Source organism: Orcinus orca, chromosome 12 (assembly GCF_937001465.1).
Source record: "Orcinus orca chromosome 12, mOrcOrc1.1, whole genome shotgun sequence".
NCBI classification, from domain to species: Eukaryota; Metazoa; Chordata; class Mammalia; order Artiodactyla; family Delphinidae; genus Orcinus; species Orcinus orca.
Window position 1 is genome coordinate 51230281 of NC_064570.1, and position 22687 is coordinate 51252967.

A 22687-nucleotide genomic window follows, 5' to 3' on the forward strand; every position below is an offset into this window, starting at 1 on the left:
CACAAAACTATGTTTTAGAAAGTAATAGACGAGCATGAACCAAGGTGGCGGAGTAGAAGGACGTGCTCTCACTCCCTCTTGTGAGAACACCAGAATCACAACTAGCTGCTGGACAATCATCGACAGGAAGACACTAGAATTCACCAAAAAAAGATACCCGGCATCCAAAGACAAAGGAGAAGCCACAATGAGACGGTAGGAGTGGCACGATCACAGTAAAATCAAATCCCATAACTGCTGGGTGGGTGACTCACAGACTGGAGAACAATTATACCATAGAAGTCCACCCACTGGAGTGAAGGTTCTGAGCCCCACGTCAGGCTTCCCAACCTGGGGTCTGGCAACAGGAGGAGGAATTCCTAGAGAATCAGACTTTGAAGGCTAGCGGGATTTGATTGCAGGACTTTGACAGGACTGGGGGAAACAGAGACTCCACTCTTGGAGGGCACACACAAAGTGGTGTGCGCATCAGGACCCGGGGAAGGAGCACTGAACCCAGGGGAGACTGAACCAGACCTACCTGCTAGTGTTGGAGGGTCTCCTGCAGAGGCAGGGGTTGGCTGTGGCTCACCATGGGGACAGGAACACTGGCAGCAGAAGTTCTGGGAAGTATTCCTTGGCATGCACCCTCCCAGAGTCTGCCATTAGCCCTACCAAAGAGCCCAGGTAGGCTCCAGTATTGGGCTTCCTCAGGCCAAACAACCAACAGGGAGGGAACCCAGACCCACCCGTCAGCAGTCAAGCAGATTAAAGTTTTACTGAGCTCTGCCCACCAGAGCAACACCCAGCTCTACACACCACCACTCCCTTCCATCAGGAAACCTGCACAAGCCTCTTAGATAGCCTCATCCACCAGAGGGCAGACAGCAGAAACAAGAAGAACTACAATCCTGCAGCCTGTGGAACAAAAACCACATTCACAGAAAGGTAGACAAGATGAAAAGGCAGAGGGCTATGTACCAGATGAAGGAACAAGATAAAACCCCAGAAAAACAACTAAATGAAATGGAGATAGGCAACCTTCCAGAAAAAGAATTCAGAATAATGATAGTGAAGATGATCCAGGACCTTGGAAAAACAATGGAGGCAAAGATGGAGAAGATGCAAGAAATGTTTAACAAAGACCAAGAAATGTTTAACAAAGACCTAGAAGAATTAAAGAACAAACAAACAGAGATGCACAATACAATAACTAAAATGAAAACTAAACTAGAAGGAATCAATAGCAGAATAACTGGGGCAGAAGAACGGATAACTGACCTGGAAGACAGAATGGTGGAATTCACTGCTGCAGAACAGAATAAAGAAAAAAGAATGAAAAGAAATGAAGACAGCCTAAGAGACCTCTGGGACAACATTAAACGCAGCAACATTTGCATTATAGGGGTCCCAGAAGGAGAAGAGAGAGAGAGGACCTCAGAAAATATTTGCAGAGATTATAGTCAAAAACTTCCTTAACATGGGAAAGGAAATAGCCACCCAAGTCCAGGAAGCACAGCAAGTCCCATACAGGATAAACCCAAGGAGAAACACACCGAGACTCATAGTAATCAAACTGGGAAAAATTAAAGACAAAGAAAAATTATTGAAAGCAGCAAGGGAAAAATGACAAATATCATACAAGGGAACTCTCATAAGGTCAACAGCTGATTTCTTAGCAGACACTCTACAAGCCAGAAGGGAGTGGCATGATATATTTAAAGTGATGAAAGGCAAGAATCTACAACCAAGATTACTCTACCCGGCAAGGATCTCATTCTGATTCAATGGAGAAATCAAAAGCTAAGAAGCAAAAGCTAAGAGAATTCAGCACCACCAAACCAGCTCTACAACCAATGCTAAAGGAACTTCTCTAAGTGGGAAACACAAGAGAAGAAAAGGACCTACAAAAAAACCCAAAACAATTAAGAAAATGGTCATAGGAACATACATGTCGATAATTACCTTAAACATGAATGGATTAAATGCTCCAACCAAAAGACACAGGCTTGCTGAATGGATAAAAAAACAAGACCCATATATATATGCTGTCTACAAGAGACCCACTTCTGACCTAGGGACACATACAGACTGAAAATGAGGGGATGGAAAACGATATTCCATGCATATGGAAATCAAAGAAAGCTTGAGCAGCAATACTCATATCCGATAAAATAGACTTTAAAATAAAGAATGTTACAAGAGACAAGGAGGGACACTACATAATGATCAAGGGATCAATCCAAGAAGAAGATATAACAATTATAAATATATATGCACCCAACATAGCAGCACCTCAATACATAAGGCAACTGCTAACAGCTGTAAAAGAGGAAATCGACAGTAACACAATAATAGTGGGGGACTTTAACACCTCACTTACACCAATGGACAGATCATCCAAAATGAAAAATAAGGAAACAGAAGCTTTAAATGACACAATAGACCAGATAGATTTAATTGATATTTATAGGACATTCCATCCAAAAACAGCAGATTACACTTTCTTCTCAAATGTGCATGGAACATTCTCCAGGATAGATCACATCTTGGGTCACAAATCAAGCCTCAGTAAATTTAAGAAAATTGATATCATACCAAGCATCTTTTCTGACCACAATGCTATGAGATTAGAAATGGATTACAGGGAAAAAAACGTAAAAAACACAAACACATGGAGGCTAAACACTATGTTACTAAATAACCAAGAGATCACTGAAGAAATCGGAGGAAATCAAAAATTACCTAGAGACAAATGACAATGAAAATGATGATCCAAAGCCTATGGGATGCAGCAAAAGCAGTTCTAAGAGGGAAGTTTAGAGCTATACAAGCCTACCTCAAGAAACAAGAAAAATCTCAAGTAAACAGTCTAACGTTACACCTAAAGGAACTAGAGAAAGAAGAACAAACAAAACCCAAAGTTCGCAGAAGGAAAGAAATCATAAAGATCAGAGCAGAAATAAATGAAATAGAAACAAAGAAAACAATAGCAAAGATCAATAAAACTAAAAGCTGGTTCTTTGAGAAGATAAACAAAGTTGATAAACCTTTAGCCAGACTCATCAAGAAAAAGAGGGAGAGGACTCAAGTCAATAAGATTAGAAATGAAAAAGGAGAAGTTACAACAGACACCGCAGAAATACAAAGCATCCTAAGAGACTACTACAAGCAACTCTATGCCAATAAAATAGACAACCTGGAAGAAATGGACAAATTCTTAGAAAGGTATAACCTTCCAAGACTGAATCAGGAAGAAACAGAAAATATGAACAGACCAATCACAAGTAATGAAATTGAAAATGTGATTAAAAATCTTCCAGCAAACAAAAGTCCAGGACCAGATAGCTTCACAGGTGAATTCTATCGAACATTTAGAGAAGAGCTAATACCCATCCTTCTCAAACTCTTACAAAAAATTGCAGAGGAAGGAACACTTCCAAACTCATTCTAGGAGGCCACCATCACCCTGATACCAAAACTAGACAAAGATACTACAAAAAAAGAAAATTACAGACCAATATCACTGATGAATATAGATGCAAAAATCCTCAACCAAATACTAGCAAACAGAATCCAACAGCACATTAAAAGGATCATACACCATGATCAAGTGGGATTTATCCCAGGGATGCAAGGATTCTTCAATATGCACAAATCAATAAATGTGATACACCATATTAACAAATTGAAGAATAAAAACCATATGATCATATCAATAGATGCAGAAAAGCCTTTTGACAAAATTCAACACCCATTTATGATAAAAACTCTCCAAAAAGTGGGCATAGAGGGAACCTACCTCAACATAATAAAGGCCATCTATGACAAACCCACAGCAAACATCATTCTCAACGGTGAAAAACTGAAAGCATTTCCTCTAAGATCAAGAACAAGACAAGGATGTCCACTCTCACCACTATTATTCAACATAGTTTTGGAAGTCCTAGCCACAGCAATCAGAGAAGAAAAATAAAAGGAATACAAATTAGAAAAGAAGAAGTAAAACTGTCACTGTTTGCAGATGACATGATACTATACATAGAGAATCCTAAAAATGCCACCAGAAAACTACTTGAGCTAATCAATGAATTTGGTAAAGTTGCAGGATACAAAATTAATGCACAGAAATCTCTGGCATTCCTATACACTAATGAAGAAAAATCTGAAAGAGAAATTATGGAAACACTCCCATTTACCATTGCAACAAAAAGAATAAAATACCTGGGAGTAAACCTACCTAGGGAGACAAAAGACCTGTATGCAGGAAACTATAAGACACTGATGAAAGAAATTAAAGGTGATACCAACAGATGGGGAGATATACCATGTTCTTGGATTGAAAGAATCAATATTGTGAAAATGACTATACTACCCAAAGCAATCTACAGATTCAGTGCAATCCCTATCAAATTACCAATGGCATTTTTTATGGAACTAGACCAAAAAATCTTACAATTTGTATGGAGACACAGAAGACCCCGAATAGCCAAAGCAGCCTTGAGGGAAAAAAACGGAGCTGGAGGAATCCGACTCCCTGACTTCAGACTATACTACAGAGCTACAGTAATCAAGACAATATGGTACTGGCACAAAAACAGAAACATAGATCAATGGAACAAGATAGAAAGCCCAGAGGTAAACCCACGCACCTTTGGTCAACTAATCTATGACAAAGGAGGCAAGGATATACAATGGAGAAAAGACAGTCTCTTCAATAAGTGGTGCTGGGAAAACTGGACAGCTACATGTAAAAGAATGAAATTAGAACACTCTCTAACACCATACACAAAAATAAACTCAAAATGGATTAGAGACCTAAATATAAGACTGGACACTATAAAACTCTTAGAGGAAAACATAGGAAGAACACTCTTTGACATAAATCACAGCAAGATCTTTTTTGATCCACCTCCTAGAGAAATGGAAATAAAAACAAAAAAAAACAAATGGGACCTAATGAAACTTCAAAGCTTTTGCACAGCAAAGGAAACCATAAACAAGACGAAAAGACAACCCTCAGAATGGGAGAAAATATTTGCAAACGAATCAACAAAGGATTAATCTCCAAAATATATAAACAGCTCATGCAGCTCAATATTAAAAAAAAAACAACCCAATCCAAAAATGGGCAGAATACCTAAATAGACATTTCTCCAAAGAAGACATACAGATGGCCAAGAAGCACATGAAAAGCTGCTCAGCATCACTAATTATTAGAGAAAGGCAGATCAAAAGTACAATGAAGTATCACCTCACACCAGTTAGAATGGGCTTCATCAGAAAATCTACAAACAACGAATGCTGGAGAGGGTATGGAGAAAAGGGAACCCTCTTGCACTGTTGGTGGGAATGTAAACTGTTACAGCCACTATGGAGAACAGTATGGAGATTCCTTAAAGAACTAAAAATAGAATTACCATATGACCCAGCAATCCCACTACTGGGCATATACCCAGAGAAAACCACAATTCAAAAAGGCACATGCACCCCAACGTTCATTGCAGCACTGTTTACAATAGCCAGGTCGTGGAAGCAACCTAAATGCCCATTGACAGACGAATGGAGAAGGAAGATGTGGTATATACATACAATGGAATATTACTCAGCCATAATAAGGAACGAAATCGGGTCATTTGTTGAGACGTGGATGGATCTAGAGACTGTCATACAGAGTGAAGTAAGTCAGAAAGAGAAAAACAAATATCATATATTAACACATATATGTGGAACCTAGAAAAATGGTACAGATGAACCGGTTTGCAGGGCAGAAATTGAGACACAGATGTAGAGAACAAACGTATGGAAACCAAGGGGGTAAAGCTGCGGGGGAGTGGGGATCGTGGTGGGATGAACTGGGAGATTGGGATTGACATGTATACACTGATGTGTATAAAATTGATGACTAATAAGAACCTGCTGTATAAAAATAAATAGAAAAAACCTATTTATTAGGTTTATAGACATGTGTGTAATTAAAAAGAAAAACCACTACTGTTACCTTGATATCAATGTCCCAATCTGCTTTTTACCTATATTTACATGCTTGGTACTAGTACCTGTGGTGATTTAAGAAATACTGTTCATAGTGTGTTCTGTGTGTGCGTGTGTGTGTGTTTCATAAGAGATAAAATGGACAAATGAGTCACTGGCAAAAGAACAGCATGACTGTGCAGGGGAAAAATAAAACTTCATCCCTAAAAGGAATAAGGAGGCTATTTGAGGCTACTTTACAATCATCAGAGTCCACAACTATATACCTCATTAAAGAGTGTTTGCCTTCATTGATATGGCTGCAAAGAAAAAAAAAACTGATAGACAATAATTAGAAATATAGGGTATTTGTACAGGTTCATTTCAGTCTCTTTGTCTGCAAAATATAGCATTTCTAGTCTTTCATGAGAAGCCCCAAGCTAGAACCACCCAGCTGAGCCACTTCTGAATTCCTGACCCAAAGCAATTGTGAAACACAATGAAAGTTTATTATTGTTTTTGGGGGGTTTTTTTGCGGTACACAGGCCTCTCACTGTTGTGGCCTCTCCCGTTGAGGAGCACAGGCTCCGGACGCGCAGGCTCAGTGGCCATGGCTCACGGGCCCAGCTGCTCCGTGGCATGTGGGGTCTTCCTGGACCGGGACACGAACCCGTGTCCCCTGCATCGGCAGGCGGACTCTCAACCACTGTGCCACCAGGGAAGCCCCTATTATTGTTTTAAGCCACTACGTTTGGGGTAATTTATTATGCAGCAGTAGATAATATACTCATCCATGTCCTTTGCCATATAATTGTGATGCATGTGAACAGGGTGTTCTTATATTCCCTTTAACCCTGAGCTTAGCCATTTGATTTGCTTTGGCTAATAGGAGGCTCTCTTGGTCCTCTGCCATCACCATGAGAAAAACATGTCCTGGCTAGACTGCTGGTCCAAGAAGAATGGGAGACACTTGGAGCAGAACCTCTCCACCCAGCCCAGAGACATGCAGTGAGAAGCAGAGCCACCCATCTAGATTAGCTGAATCCCAGCTGGTCCACAGACACATGAGCAATAATAAATGACTATTGTTTGAATCAGCTGAGTCTGGGGGTAGCTTTACCACAAGTGAACTGGAGTCAGATGGAGTCAGAGAATCCATGGGAACCTGAAGGTCTAGGCCAAGCCCTTAATTAGGGTTCTGATTTGAGGAGCTAATTGGAGGCTTCTAGCCTGAGTACCGAAGCCTTGCCTTCTAGGGCTAGGACCCACTTAGTAACTGGAATGCCAGCTGCCCCCTGGCTGGAGAGAGCAGAGGTTTGGTATTTGGAATTTCAGGAAATCCATGTCAAGACTGTTCACAAAGCACCTACAGTGGGGGTTTTTTGTGCTTTTCCTTACGTTTCCATAGTTTATTAATTCTCTTATGAAAAATCTGCATAATCACCACAAATAAAGTCATTGCAAAATCTGCACCTTCTTTTTTCCAGCACCAACTTCCTTCAGTCTGTTTTTGTGTTCTTTTCACTGTTTTCTTGAGATCTTTTTCTCCTCATAAAGACCATGTCTTGCAAGTCTGTGTTTGGCTTCATGAATTGTAAATCATGCTGAAGCCAGGTGTCTTGCCACTACCAAAATGGGTTTTTTTAAGCCAAATTCAAAGATGACATCAAGTGTGGTTTTGTACATTTTAGCAAGTTTTTCCCAAATTTCTGTCTAAGGCACTGTTGCCTTCCTTCCCAGGATGAAGGTCATCAGTGATCATTTGTTTCCACTGAAGTAGTTGGTTGGTCATGCACTCCCTGGTTAGGATTTATACCATGTTGTTCATGATGGCAGTCAATCCTCAGCAGCCAGAGAGGACTACAGTGTTTTATATGGAGACATTATTGTGCAGTGTGAAAACAGAAGCACGGGATAGTGATGGAAAATTCAGAGCTTTGCAGACTATTCCCATAAAAATGGGTGAAGGTGGCCAGGGGAGGTTGACTAGAGAAAGGAAATAAGTGCATTTGAGTTCAAAGAAGCTAATTAACCTTATTAAAGTGCAATGGAGCTCATACTGAAAATTTTCTTCTATAGATTAGAAATAGGAAAATTTCATTTTCCTTTCTTTGAAGTAAAAAATATCCCAAGTATATATACATGTAAAAAGTACCTTTAAAAGAAAACCTATTTTAAGAGGTTTGAAAGTGAAACAGTGAGTACAGTATAAAAGCATTAAGATACTCTGGGGTGTATTTCATTGGTACATTTACTCACAACCTGTCTCTCTCATTGTACTCAAGGCATGTATTAATGAGCTAATAAAACATGCCATGTCATGTTTTATTGTTTGCTGGGCATCTGTTCAATCTTGTATCACTCACATATCCAAGACTTCAAAGATGCTGGTGGTGGTGATAATAAATACCTATAATTTTACTAACATCCTTTTTTCATAAAGTAGACACAGTCTTAAGTCATTCGTTGCAAATAAAACTGTTGAATTTATTCAGATTTAAAAGTTATTGAGTATGGTTTAAATGTTTTTTTATTATGAAATATATCAAGCATACAAAAGAGTGTATATGACAGATCTATACAGTTTAAAGACTGAAAATAAAATAAAACACCTAGGTGCCCACTACCACATTTAAGAAATAATGCTGTCTATATTTTTTTAATCCACAAAATGTTTTTATTTAAAAGAAAAACAGAAAATGTATTGTGAAGTAAGCTTATTAGAAATCAAATATAGGAATATTATATTAGATATGCAAAGGTGAGAAAGCAAAGGTTGATACAGATATGAAGAAGGCAGAAAAGCCCTTGGTGACTGAGAAAGCTAAGTGTGTATAATAGCCCTTTCGATTAAGCAGGCCCTCAAGTTTAGAGTGGGTATGGTTGGTGAATGTTTTTATTTGATAAATGTTTAAATTGAATTTGTACGCCATTTAGAGGTACTCCAGGTCACTCACTGTCAGCTATCGCAGCAAAGCATCTTAAAAGGCAGTTTATTTGCCTGAGAGATGAAGCATCACTATTAAGCTTGTAAATTGTTTAATAGAATACCATTTTGATCACAGGACAAGAATAGACCATTCAGAAAATGAAGCCCAAGACCTCAATTACCATCTGTCTATATGCCAGTAAGTCCCGATTTAATCTCCATCCCAGATCACTACTGAATATTTTGCTGCTTATTCAATACTTCCACCTGGTGGTATCACAGGCATCTCAAACTCAGTACTTATAAGACCAGATGTATGACCTTTCTCTCCAAACCTATTCCCTTGTCCTCTGTCTTCATGAAGAGCACCACCATTCATCCAGGCTCTCAAGTCAAAAACTTACGAGTCATCCTTAATACTTCTGCCCCTCACCAGGCTTAGCCCCATGGCTGCCTTACTCCATCTCCTGTATCACCACCTTAGCCAGAAGCGTAACTGAGAGGGAGCAGAGAAAGCAAGTTGCTTTCCTCAGCACTCTCTTCAGTAGTAGACTGTGGTGGTTAAAAACAAACCAAAAAAAGGCCACAAATTCTTTAACTCTCCTCCCATTGTCTCCTATCGAGTGGTGAGGATATATGACCCTTGAACCTCAGTGGGCTTGTGGTCCCCTCAACTGATAGAATAGGGTAGAAGTGACACTACCTGAATTCTCAGGCTGGGCCATAAAAGGGTCTCTTAGAATTGCTCACTTTCTTGAAATGCTCACTGTCTCTGCCTCCTCTCAGAATTTAACCACCATGCAGTGAGAGACCATGGGTAGGTACTCCAGCCCCCCATCCCAGATGGGCCTGATGTGTGGGGGACTCAGCCAGTTCATTGGAAGTGGACCTCTAGCAGTTCAGTTCTTACAGCCCCAGCCCTCTGAATCATCGCTAGCTTTTTAGGCCTTCCCACCTGAGGCCCCAGACATCATGGAACAGAGACAAGCTGTCTTCTCTGTTCCCTTCCTGAGTTCCTGACCCACAGAATCTGTGATCATGATAAAATGGTGGTGGTTTTTTTGCCCGTGAGTTTTGGGGTAGTTTGTTACACAGAAATAGATAACTAGAATATAGATCTTTCCAACAAGCTGGTTAAGACCATGCTGAAAAGATGTTGGGAGAAACAGTATAAATATACTTCCAAAACATCACTGATTGAATCCTAAGATTTATAGAGAAGGTAGTTACTTTATTCAGCTCGGGCTGCCATAACAAAATACCATAGACTGAGTGATTTAAACAACAGAAATTTATTTTCTCGCAGTTCTGGAGATGAGAAGTCCAAGATGAAGGTTCTAGCAATTCAGTTTCTGGTGAGAGCTGCCTTCCTGGTTTGCAGATGACCGCCTTCTTACTGTGCACTCACACAGTGGAGAGAAAGCCGAGCAAGCCCTCTGGTGTCTCTCGTTATAAGGACACTAATCCCTACCCTTATGACTAATTTAACCTTCTTTACATACTTACTGTAAATATAAACACACTGGCAGTTAGGGCTTCAACATATGAATTTTGCAAGGACACATACATTTGGTCCACAACAGTGGTCAAGAGCAGTACCTTGTTGATGCCCTCACTCCCCCACCATTGATGGCATAGGCTGCAGCCTGGCTTTACCCCATGCCTCCCCCTTTTGCATGGTCCAAGATGCCATCCTCTCTTGCCTGAGCAATTCCAGTTACCTCTTCCTTCTCCGTGTGTTCAATCCTCCCATCTTCTAGTCTTTCTCCACACCACCAGAGGTCTCAAAATGCGGATCTGATGCTGCTGTTCCTTCATCTCAACCCCCAGTAACATCTCATCACTCCATGGATAAATACCGAAATCCTGACAGTGACCCAAAAGACCCTGCGTAATCCGACCCAGTCTATCCCTCCAACCTCACCTTGTACCATTTTTACCCTCACTGTCTGCATATCAGCCCCAGTAGCCTTCTCTCATTCCTCAGACAAAGCATTCTCCTTTGTATTTACAATCCTTGCATACTTCTTCACCTTTACTAACTTATCCCTTATTCATCCTTCCTGTGTCAGCTCAAGTGTCACTTCCTCAAGGAAACTACTCCCCAAAGCCCCAGTCTCAGTCAGGTTCTTTTATTACTGCTGTCATAAAAGTATGTTCATTTTCCCCATTGGAAGTATCTCAGTTTGCAGTTACATATTTATCTGTGTGGTTATCTGATTGTCTGGCTTCCCTTCTAGACTGTAAGAACTGTGAATGCAAGGACTCTCTGGTTTTCTCACTGGTGTGAACACCTAAAACAATGCCTTGTCTGTAGACGATAGTAAATAAACGAATGAATGGAGGAAATACAAATGGTTAATCAATGAAATTACTTCCCATATTTAAATGAAATGCCACTTTTCACCTGTTAAATTCACAAGTAAAACAATAATTCTACTCAGTGACAAGACAGTCTCAAACTTGGCTGGTCAGTGTGCATATCAGAACCTTTCTATAAAACAACTTGCAGAATATTTTAAGAAACTTTAAAATGTTCAAATCTATTGTCCCAGTAATTCTAATCATAGACTCTATCTCTAGTAGCCAGCTTCCAAGGTGACCCCCAATGAGCCCCACCTCCTAGTATTCTGAGTCTAATTCCTTCCCATACTATACTAGGTTGGTCTGTGTGACCAATAGCATACGGCAGAAATGATGGTGTGTCACTTCCAAGATTAGGTTATGAAAGATTGTGACGCTACCCCCCGGAGTGTGCTCTCACTCTCCCTCATTCTACTGGATCACTAGCTCTGGGGAAGCCAGCTACCATGTCATGGGAGCAGCCCTGCAGAGTGACCCACGTGGCAAGGAACTAACACCTGCTGCCAGCAACCACCCGAGTGAGCTTAAGAGTGTATTCTCCAGACCCTTTTTGTGGCTGTTGCCTGAGCAAACAGCTTGACCGCAGTCTCCTGAGACATCCTGAGCCGTAACCAGCCAGCTAAGCCATGCCTAGACTCCTGACCCTCAGAAACTCTGAGATAATAAGTGTGTGTTGTTTTAAGATGCTACATTTGTGGGTAATTTGCTATGTGGCAATAGATAACTAATACTCCATCCTAAGGAAATTCTTCCTAAAATGTTTTAATAGTTTGCTAATGTTGGCAATGCAGACTTTATATAGTATAAACATTTCTCATCTTAAGGAATGAACTAATTCATTGAAATGCTTTCAGCTGCAAAAAATGGGAAATCCAATTAAATAGATACAAAAGTAAGGAAACATGTTTTACTCTAACTGAGCATGCAGAGGTAGTCAGGCATCAAGGGACAGTTAACATGACAACTCCAGATATCAAGGTTTTCTCTATATCTCTGTTCTGCTTCCTAGTGTCCTCTTTATTACCAAGCTTGTGGCAGTTTGGCTACAGTAGTCCTGGGTGTGGCTCATCAAGACAGAGCAACATCCACAGGTGCCGCTTTTGCCTGGATCTCTTTCTGGGAGCTCTGCAGTATACTTTCCTCATGTCTTATTGCCTAGAATTGGACCACATGCCCATTCCTAAATTAATCATTGACAAGAGCAGTGACTACCTGAACAAAATTAGGGTTTGTTAGTAAAGAGAGAGAGGGAAGTAGATCCTCGGTGAGCGACTATCGTGTACACAGCAGGGAGCTGTCTTGTTTCACTCTTTGAGCAGCTCAGATTGCCCTTGCCTCTCAGTTCCCGCTGGCCACCACTATATGTCATCCCTGCTTGCCTGGAATATAACTTAACCCCTAATGGATCTTCCAGTTGTTGCCCCTCCAGTCCAAACTGCCTCCGAAGCAACCCATCTAATTGCATGTGTAGTCATATAACTTCCTGCTAAAGACAGTTTTCTAGCATCTAAGTAATAAGATCCAACCCTCTGGACCTCTCACCTACCTGACTAGCCTTGTCCTTCTTCATCTACCTTTCCCACTGTCTGCTTCAACAATATGGAACTAATATTGATGCCCCAAAGTCATCTCATACCTTATCTTCCTGGCTAATTCCAATTTATTATTCAGAACCTGATTCAGCTAACAGTTCTCCAACTGAAGCCTTCCTTGGTAAAACTAGTCACTCCCTTCTCTGTGCTGTAAGCATAGCTTTCTTTTCACATACCATACTAGTTCCTGTGTACTGTCTTTCTCCCTTACTGAACTTCTGCTAAAGGTCAAGGAGTAATACCTAATTCTCAAATCTGTAGTGCCTGGCGTAGTAAGCACACACAAAAATTAATTGAACTGCATCTACTGCACATTTACATGGTATATCAAGCACCAACATACACTGCACGTTTCACAGCAAGCCAAGTTTCCCTTTGGTGCTGTTTGTTCATCTCAAAGAATGAAGCAGCGTTCCCTACTGCCCCTACTGTGCAACCCCTCTGAAGACTATCTGCTGCCCTCTAGCTGTTCAAAGCTTTCCCCATCCCAAGGATACCCCTTGCTGAAGGATTTGAGCTGTAAAACAGTCTTCCCTTCTCCATCCTGACCCCTCCTCAACATATCATTCCCATACATCTCAGCAAGAACTGACTCGTGGGGAGTACAGGAAGGGGCTGGCTAGCCCTAGACCAAAGAATTCCTGACTTTTAAATTCCCTGACAACCATTCTCTCTAATGTGTGACTAAAATTTTAATAGCTTTATTTATTATATAGAAGCACTTTTTAAAACAGACTTTAGTTATACATTTATCACATCTTATCAGTTTCTCTCCCATGATTTACCTAGATACCTACTTTACTGTCTCCAGTGTGATTGGATTATAAATCAAAGCAAATTATTTCATCCTATTAGATGATGCTGTTAAAATGTTATACTCTTTCCCCCTTCCTCAGGATTCCTGAAAAAATACTGTGACATCTACTATTCCTAATCTTGTTACTTATATGCTCTAGATTCTTGGATCTTTTCAGTGGATATTATTAAAAGACTTAATTTACAGGTTTAAAATGCTTTGTTGATACATAAATGAAACGTGTCATTTACTCTTAAATACAACCTACTTTTTAGACTGTAAAAGATATTTTTAAGTATTTCTACTATGTATTAAGCAAAATAGAATCCGACTGCTATACAGCTAAGACCCATCTCTGCCATTTACTAATGTCTGATCATGATCGAAATACAGCCTTCAAGTCTCCTTACCTACTGAATGGGAATAATGATAATTAAGATTTTTGAGAGGTAATAGAATAATGAACATGAAAGTGTCATCACATATTGTTGACTCCCAGGAAATATTAGATTCTATTCTCCCCCTTGCTTTCTTCTTATCCCTAAATTTAGGGAGTCTTTTTGAAATTTTCCTTGACTTAAAAATAAAGCTGGTAAACATTTTGGCTATTGTTTAGCTTCTCAAAATAGCTGAAAAGGCTAATTCAAAGCAAACATTTAAAATGGTGAAATGTGGCATTAGATCTGATCTCTTATCAGACCCAAATTTATGCTGCATAAATAAACAAAGATATATTTTAAAGATAAATTATAAAGGTAGCAGCTCAGTATATGAATCTGAAAGAAGCATGACAACAGGAAATATTTGCATGCTTTCTTTAAAGTACTTTTAACACTCTTCTTCTCTGATAATGTGAAAGATAGAAGTTTGGCTCGGCAGGTTCCGGTTGGGGCTTGAACATCTTCCTGAATCAGTTTGCCTTTGTTCTGTGACCGTGGACTAGACCTTTAATCCCAAGCAGCCACTTTACAAACACACTTTGGTTTCATGTAAATAGGTATGTACAAATGTATCACTACCATTAGGAAAGCAACTCAAAGTACACATTCCCCAGACAGCTCAGTAGCAGAACAGAATATTATATCTGAGTACAACCACCAGTGCCACTGTCTTGGGAAACATCATCTTGCAAGCTTCAGGGTTTTTTTCCTGTGTGTTTTTTGAACTAACCTTGCTTGAGCGAAAAGGTCATGTTACAGTGAATGAGAGACCTACATTTTAAAAATTAATATCCTTCAGTCTGACAGTCCTTCAGTAGGTATGTTGACGTATATTACCTTTCTGAAAAAGAGAAAATCCCATCAAAAGTCAATGTTCACTGAATGTATCCTCCTTCTATAAACTGTACAGATGTAAGTTGATGCTGTAAGTATATCTGAATCTCATTTACTCTGACTGCTCTCATTCATTTCACACCAATTCTGTATATCTGATATCTGAAGATACTAATTTGGATGTGGTTATCAAACTAGTTTCTTGGTATTTTACAATTGTACATTAACTTTTCCTTTGTAATAAAGCATGCTCTCATAATGTATACATGGCAAGCTGACAGAAATGAATAGAGGGACTTTGTTTCATTTGTAACCAAGGTCACGATAGGTAATAATTTAATGTTCAGGTAATAAATTTTCTGATTAATTTAGGAACAGAATTATTGACTTATGACCTGATTAACTTATGATAGCAGATTTCAAGGGACTATATATTAAGTGTTTCTCGGCTATCTGAATTTTCTAATTTTGTTTTCGGAGATCGTGTATTAATTGAATTAAAATGTAGAAATGGTGAATAATAAAATGTCTTAATCAGAATAAGGAAAATATAATAAAACTGAATCTTTGACCATTGGAGATCTTCCAAGAATTATTCTGAGATAGAACTGTATTGATTTATCTATTATATTAATATCCACATATAGATAGATATAGATGTCATTCCTGTATTGTGAGCTTCTTGAGGACAGGCTATTCATTAATAAATATTATTAATAAATATATTCACATCTATATTGCTTTACAAAGAACCTAACCCATAATAGAAACTAAATAAATGTTTGTTATATGAATACATGAGGATGGTATACAAACCACGAAAAGTTGATTGAGAATCATATAACTTTTTTAAATGTTAAGCATTTGAGACCAAGAAATGTAAAATTTTATATTCATTACCCTTTTTTCTTTTTTAGGAACTTTATTTTTATTTTATTTTATTTTTTTACATCTTTATTGGAGTATAATTGCTTTACAATGGTGTGTTAGTTTCTGCTTTATAACAAAGTGAATCAGTTATACATATACATGTGTTCCCATATCTCTTCCCTCTTGCTTCTCCCTCCCTCCCACCCTCCCTATCCCACCCCTCTAGGTGCTCACAAAGCACCGAGCTGATCTCCCTGTGCTATGCAGCTGCTTCCTACTAGCTATCTATTTTACATTTGGTAGTGTATATTTGTCCATGCCACTCTCTCACTTCGCCCCAGCTTTCCCTCCCCCTGCCCCGTGTCCTCAAGTCCATTCTCTACATCTGCGTCTTTATTCCTGCCCTGCCACTAGGTTCATCAGTACCGTTTTTTTAGATTCCATATATGTACGTTAGTTAGCATACGGTATTTCATTTTTCTCTTTCTGACTTACTTCACTCCGTATGACAGACTCTACCAGTCATATTTGAGATGCCTGTTTCTTCACAGCCTCACCAACACTGAGTGATGCTTTAAGGCGGTGGAAAGTGGTTTGTTTGTTTGTTTGGTCAGAAGCCTGCAAATCAAGATGTTGTCTTTCCTTCTGGAGGCTCTAGGGAAGAATCCCTTTCCTTGCCCTTTCTAGTTTCCACCTTCATTTCTTGGTTTGTGGCTTCATCCTCCATCTTCAGACCCTGCTGCCTCCCTTTTATGAGGATCCTTTTGACTGCATTAGGCTCATCCAGTTAATCTGGGATAATTCCTCCATCTCAAGATCCTGAATTAACATAACTGCAAAGTCCCCTTTACCATGTAAGGTAACAGTCACAGACTCTAGGGATTAAGATGTGGCTATCTTTGTGGGGGACCATTGTTAGCCTATCACAGGGAGATTTGTCATTCATCTGTGATAGAAAGTGCACATACCTTTCCTTATTGTCTTTTGTCTTCTATTGTTTGTGGTTCTTTTGCTTTTATTTTTTGCTATGTAGAGTTTATCCTGATAAATTGTGTGAAATACAGAGCAGTCTTAATTTTCTTCCAGAAATCTATTCAGTTGTACCAGCACCATTTACTGAAAAGTCCAACTTTTCCCTAAAATATAGTAAGTTCCTGTGTATAGTTTGATTGATTGCTGGACTTTCTATTTCGTTCCATCATTTGTCTATCTAAAAAGTGCACTTTTTTTTTTTTTTAATTACCGAGGCTTTATAATATAGTATCTAGTAGGGCTAGACATCATTAGCTCTCCTCATCTACCCTTCTTCCCCCCACCTCACCCTACACTGCTCTTCTTTTTCATGGCTTCCTGCTTATTCTGGTTATTCTTCATGCTGTTTCCAATATGAACTTTAGAATCAGCTTGCCTAAGTTGGGGGGGGAGGGGGAGGGGTGGTGTTAATTTTATTGGAGTAACTTTATGAGGTTGGATCTTACTATCTTTAAACATGATATGCCTTTATATTTATTTAACTTGCTTTCCTTCAGTAGTATTTTTTTCATATCAATTTTGTACATTTCTAAGTTTATTCCCAGCTTTTAAATCTTTCTTTCATAGATATAATGTAAGAAAAGGCCCTATTTACAATACTTTCTGATTAGTTTTTATGTATGAAAGCTATGGTTACATCTATTATGTTAATTATAAATTATATTGATTTTATATGCTGCTACCTTACTGAATTATCTTCTTGTTTTAGTAGTTTTTTGGTTGAGTTTTGTATATTGGTCTTCCCCAATATACAGTTATACTGTCTTCAAATAGTGATAGTTAAACTCTTCCTTTCTAATTTTTATACAGCTATCCTTTTCTTGCCTCTTCTATTACATTGTTAAATAGTAATGGTATTGTGTTCATCTCTGTCCTGTTCCTGATTTTAGGAAGAAGGGCTCATGTGTTTCCCCATAAAGTATTTGCTGACTTTTGGGTGATCATGCATGCTTGTACACACACACGCACAAACACAGGCACCTTTCACATTAAAGAAATATACATCTGGAATGAGGGCATTTTTTTTTCCTTGTTAAAATAGTTCCTGTTTCTGCAGAAACTTCATTATTAGATTAATCTGTGATGGATGAGTTATCATAATTCAAGTATACAGTTCTTTTTTTCTATCAACTATTCATTGTCATGCAATAGTAAAAGCATTAAAGATGCAGCAAGCTTACAAAGTACTATTTCCTAAAAGAAATAGGAGGCATTTTCTTCTTTATTATTGTACTTTTGGTTATGCAGACACTTTGATGTTATAAATTTTTATGTCCCCCATAAATCTGGTCAGAAATTACTTTTGATTTTGTTGATTAAGTTAAACAGTCTATAGTAGGATAGAGTACGGGGTACAGGTGGTCCAAAGTAAGATAAAAGACTACGATAAAAATGATAGATCTTAAAAAAGAAACTGGTTTATGCACTAAACATTTTGTGTTTTGGTCTAATATTAACATGACGTCTGTGTAAAATGACAAAAAGAACCAGTGTTGAATCACATTTGTTATATTTCCAGTCATTCTGCATTATCCCAGATTGCTAAATATGTTCTTTGCATGAAGTTTGAATTACTGTGTACATTTAGTGTCCTATATGACATTTCTGTCATTGGTAGAGATTTCAGTAATTAAAATGGGAAACAGGAGCTTAGGTTATTTTCCTTACCAAAACTATGTTCTTTGGAACCACATTACTGTGATGGTTTTCGTGCTCTTGTACATTGGATGTCTTAAGCTGAGTGCAGGTTAGAGGATCCTTTCTGTATAATTACAGGAAGGTCTTTCTTTCCTTCAACACTGTGATCTGACCTGTGACAAATCTGTACCATAGTATGTAAATGGCTAACAAGTCAACTGCAAACCAACTGAATGTACAAATCTTAGTGCTGGTGCTGAAATCTCTTCAGAATAGTGATCATGATCTCAAAGTTTATTTCAAAATTTGCAAGCATCAAGTGTCAGTCATAACTGAAGATGAAACACTAATGAATTCTCATGCTTTAGGTGTACTTGCTTTTTAGATTTTTTGGTTCTCTGCTATTTTTACCATACTGTTTCATTGAAATTTCCTACACGCAGGACTTCCCTGGTGGCGCAGTGGATAAGACTGCACTCCCAATTCAGGGGGCCTGGGTTGATCCCTTGTCAGGGAACTAGATCCCACATGCATGCCGCAACTAAGAGTTCACATGCCACAACTAAGGAGCCTGCATGCCACAACTAAGGAGCCCTGGAGCTACAACCAAGGAGCCTGCCTGCCGCAACTAAGGAGCCCTTGAGCCTCAGCTAAGGAGCCCACCCACCGCAACTAAGACCCGGCACAACCAAATAAATAAATTTTTTTTTTAAATATAAATAAATTTCCTACACACTAACTTCGTTTGTGCCATTGAAATAAAATTGCAGTATATTACATTTATAAAAAAAGAAGAAATACACATCTGTTCCTGTTTTATTCAGTGCTTTTTTCCCATCAAGAATAGGAGTTGAGGGCTTCCTTGGTGGCGCAGTGGTTAAGAGTCCGCCTGTCGATGCAGAGGACATGGGTTCGTGCCCCGGTCCGGGAAGATCCCACATGCCGCGGAGCGGCTGGGCCCGTGAGCCATGGCCGCTGAGCCTGTGCGTCCGGAGCCTGTGCTTTGCAACGGGAGAGGCCACAACAGTGAGAGGCCCGCGTACCACAAAATAAAGAAAAAAAGAAAGAAAGAAAGAAAGACTAGGAGTTGAATTTTGTCAAATGCATCTTTAGTATATCTGGGGAGATAATATGGTTTTTATCTAGGTTTATTAATATGATATTAACTTCACATATTTTAAAATCCATTCTCAGATTTCCAAAATTAAATACTATCATTTATTCGCAATGTTTTATGAAGCAGTTTACGCACTGTTTCTCCCCAAGTGGCTTTTTGATTATTACACAATACTATGTTGCATATTTGTAACTGTTGCTATAAGTGAAACTCTCTTTTTGTTTAAAAGCATGTAAAATTAAGTTGAGAATTTGATCTGACCAATGGGTTGGAGATTCCCTTCAACATGGTGAAAGAGGTGGGGCTAAATCTAAGATCATTTTTTAATGGTGTCTAAGTTTTCTTATTATTTTTTATTTTGTCCCCAAATAATGGTGGAAGGAGAAGGATTGTGGTATGGGCGGCAGGAAGTAAAGTGTTTGAGTTAATTAATCCTTCTGGATGGGTTCTAGTTAGTTTGAGGTTTCAAAGAAACACCGTAAAATGAGCATCATTATGTATATCGCTTCATCATTCTTGTCCTCAGAGAGCTAACTGCCTAAAGCAGAGCTGTCCACTAGGGTAACCACCAGCTCCTTGTATCTATTGAGTACTTGAAATGTCACTAGTGATGTGCTGTAAGTGTAAAATATACACTGATTTTGAAAAGTTAGTGTAAAAAAAGAATGTAAAATATTATTAATAATTTTATATTGATTATATTTTTTATTTTATTATAGTAATATTTTAGATATATTGGGTTAGATAAAATGTCATTAAAATTAATGTCACCTGTTTCTTTTCACTTGTTTAATGTAGCTACTAGCAAATTTTTAATTGCATATGGGGCTTACATTATAATTTCATTGGACATCACTGGTCTAGAGTCAGTAGGTATGTGTATGCTTATGCTACTTAAAGATACTACTGTGATTTTCGTAATGTGAAAAGATGAAATTAAATAAACTACAGTTATGTCTTCCCTTATCATCTTGTTTCTTCTTATGGGAATAAACTTTGATGAATAGTATGATCTAATCACACTCCATTGTAATGGGTTACTTTCTCTCTGATTTTTTCTATCTACCTGCTTATAAGAGAATGCAGTTCCTTCACTATGCCCTTGACATTTTAATGTAAGTTAAAGACAATAGGATTCTTGTGTTTTGGAATATTAGCACTTAATTAAGAACTGATATGAATCTAGAAGAGAGTTAGTTTGAAGGTCTAAGTTTCTAATTTTGCTTATAAGTATATTTTCATAGAACTTCCCTAGCTCGAAATAAAATTTGCTTCAGCATTTCTTTCATTTTTTCCCAATTACCCTAAACAAGCAGTTCCCACCTCCTTAGTTCTCTTTAGGTAGAGGTCAGGGTCAGCATCTTTTAGTTCTGTCTTGTTGCAACAGCCTGAGTGTTTTGAATAGTTCATTTTTTAATGCTTATTCTTCAAAAACCGAAACAAATTACTCCTCAAACCTTTTTAATCTTGGCTTTTGTTGCAATTTTTAGGAAAATCATATCACAGATGATATTGGAATATTAACTTGGAAGAAGCAGACTTTTCTCTCCCATGGTGCCTTATTAGCAAAGAGCTGCCAAGCTGCAATGGAATTAGCAAAGCATGATGCTGAGGTTCAGGATATGGCATTTCAGTATGGGAAGCACATGGCCATGAGTCATAAGGTATTTGCATACCCTTTCTATTTTTTCTGTATTTAAATAGCTAAAATGATACACAAGAAACATTTTACCATTTAATGAACTGCTTTTATATCTCAAAAACTGTCTATTGAGTACATAAAATCTATCACTCGTGGTGGTTATTACATAATATAAACAGTACGATTGGTGAGTACTGTATAATTTTGATAGAAAGCTACAGCTTACTTAAACCATATTTGTGATGTTTGTCTCTTCTTACCACCTGAAAGGGTTCTTGAAAGAACTCTTGCAAATTATTAAATAACATGTAATGTTGCCAGTCACAAAATGGAAGAATATTTGCATTTTTGTTACAGTTCCCTTATAGTTCCTATGTAAAACAAACTGTGGAAAGTTAATGAAATTTAGAAATATATGGAGCAAAGTTGAAAGCTTTAATTCCAATAACTGATTCTTTTGAATGGGCATAATGAAATATAAAATGTCTCAAGATTAGCTGTTATTTTGTTACCTCCATGTATATGTAATTTTAAATTCCATTTAGTACATATTTCTTAGATGCCATTTAAATAGCTCATAAGAAGGGGGAAATATATACAAAAATATGTAATATCTTCAGGTGAGTTTTTATGTCCTTTATTAAATCTTTGATTAATTTATTTATTATTTGATTATATTTATTAAATAAATATAATTTATGATCCTTACCTTGAACTTAAAAAGCAAAATAAAGGCTGCTGCCAAATAAAAAAGGAATATGTTAGGGGAAAACTATTTTAAAAGTTTTTTTAAGATTATTGTTAATCATATGAGCTGTTCTTTTGCTTATTAAAGTACATCTAAAAACTGAGTTCCTTAAGCTTAATTTTTCACTGTAGTAACTGGTGCTTTCTGAATATGACTAAAACATGCCAATGTATATGCATTTCACTGATTTAACTCTTTTCACTACTCCTTCTAGATAAATTCTGATCTCCAGCCTTTTATTAAAGAAAAGACCAGTGACTCCTTGACTTTTAATCTAAACTCAGCTCCTGTAGTCTTACATCAGGAGTTTCTTGGAAGAGATTTGTGGATTAAACAGATCAGAGAGGTAAAATGAAATTACTCTTATTTTAGGTACCAATAGTATTTGGTTGATTTTAAAACATAACTCATATTTTATGATGATCTAAGACTGATCAGCCATATGGAGCATATAGATCAGTCATATAAGAGCTTATTCATATAACAGGTAAAATTCTTAATTTATAATATACATTTTTGAGAGCTAAGTGTTAGTTAAAAGTTAGAAACTGTAGTACTGTGTTTTCTTATCTGAATTCATAGAATACTGCAATACAAAATCTGTGCCTGTGGTAAATACTAATTAACTCAGATGATTTTTTTTTTTGTAAAGGCTTTCAAAAATTGGGCTATGGTAATAGCATCACCCTTTAACTGACGGCAATTTCCCATATGTAGACTCTAGCACAAGCTG

At 38.0% G+C, this 22687-nt stretch overlaps 1 protein-coding gene across 5 annotated transcripts in view; it reads left to right on the plus strand.

The window, feature by feature from the left end:
- Positions 1–22687, plus strand: part of PDSS2 (decaprenyl diphosphate synthase subunit 2) — a 261892-nt gene that overhangs the window by 186502 nt on the left and 52703 nt on the right. For all 5 annotated transcript variants that reach the window (XM_004264759.2, XM_049695312.1, XM_033418732.2 and 2 more), the window contains 2 exons: positions 21055–21228; positions 22169–22300. In XM_004264759.2, coding sequence (XP_004264807.1) covers positions 21055–21228; positions 22169–22300 — 306 coding nt within the window. The remainder of the gene's footprint in view (positions 1–21054; positions 21229–22168; positions 22301–22687) is intronic.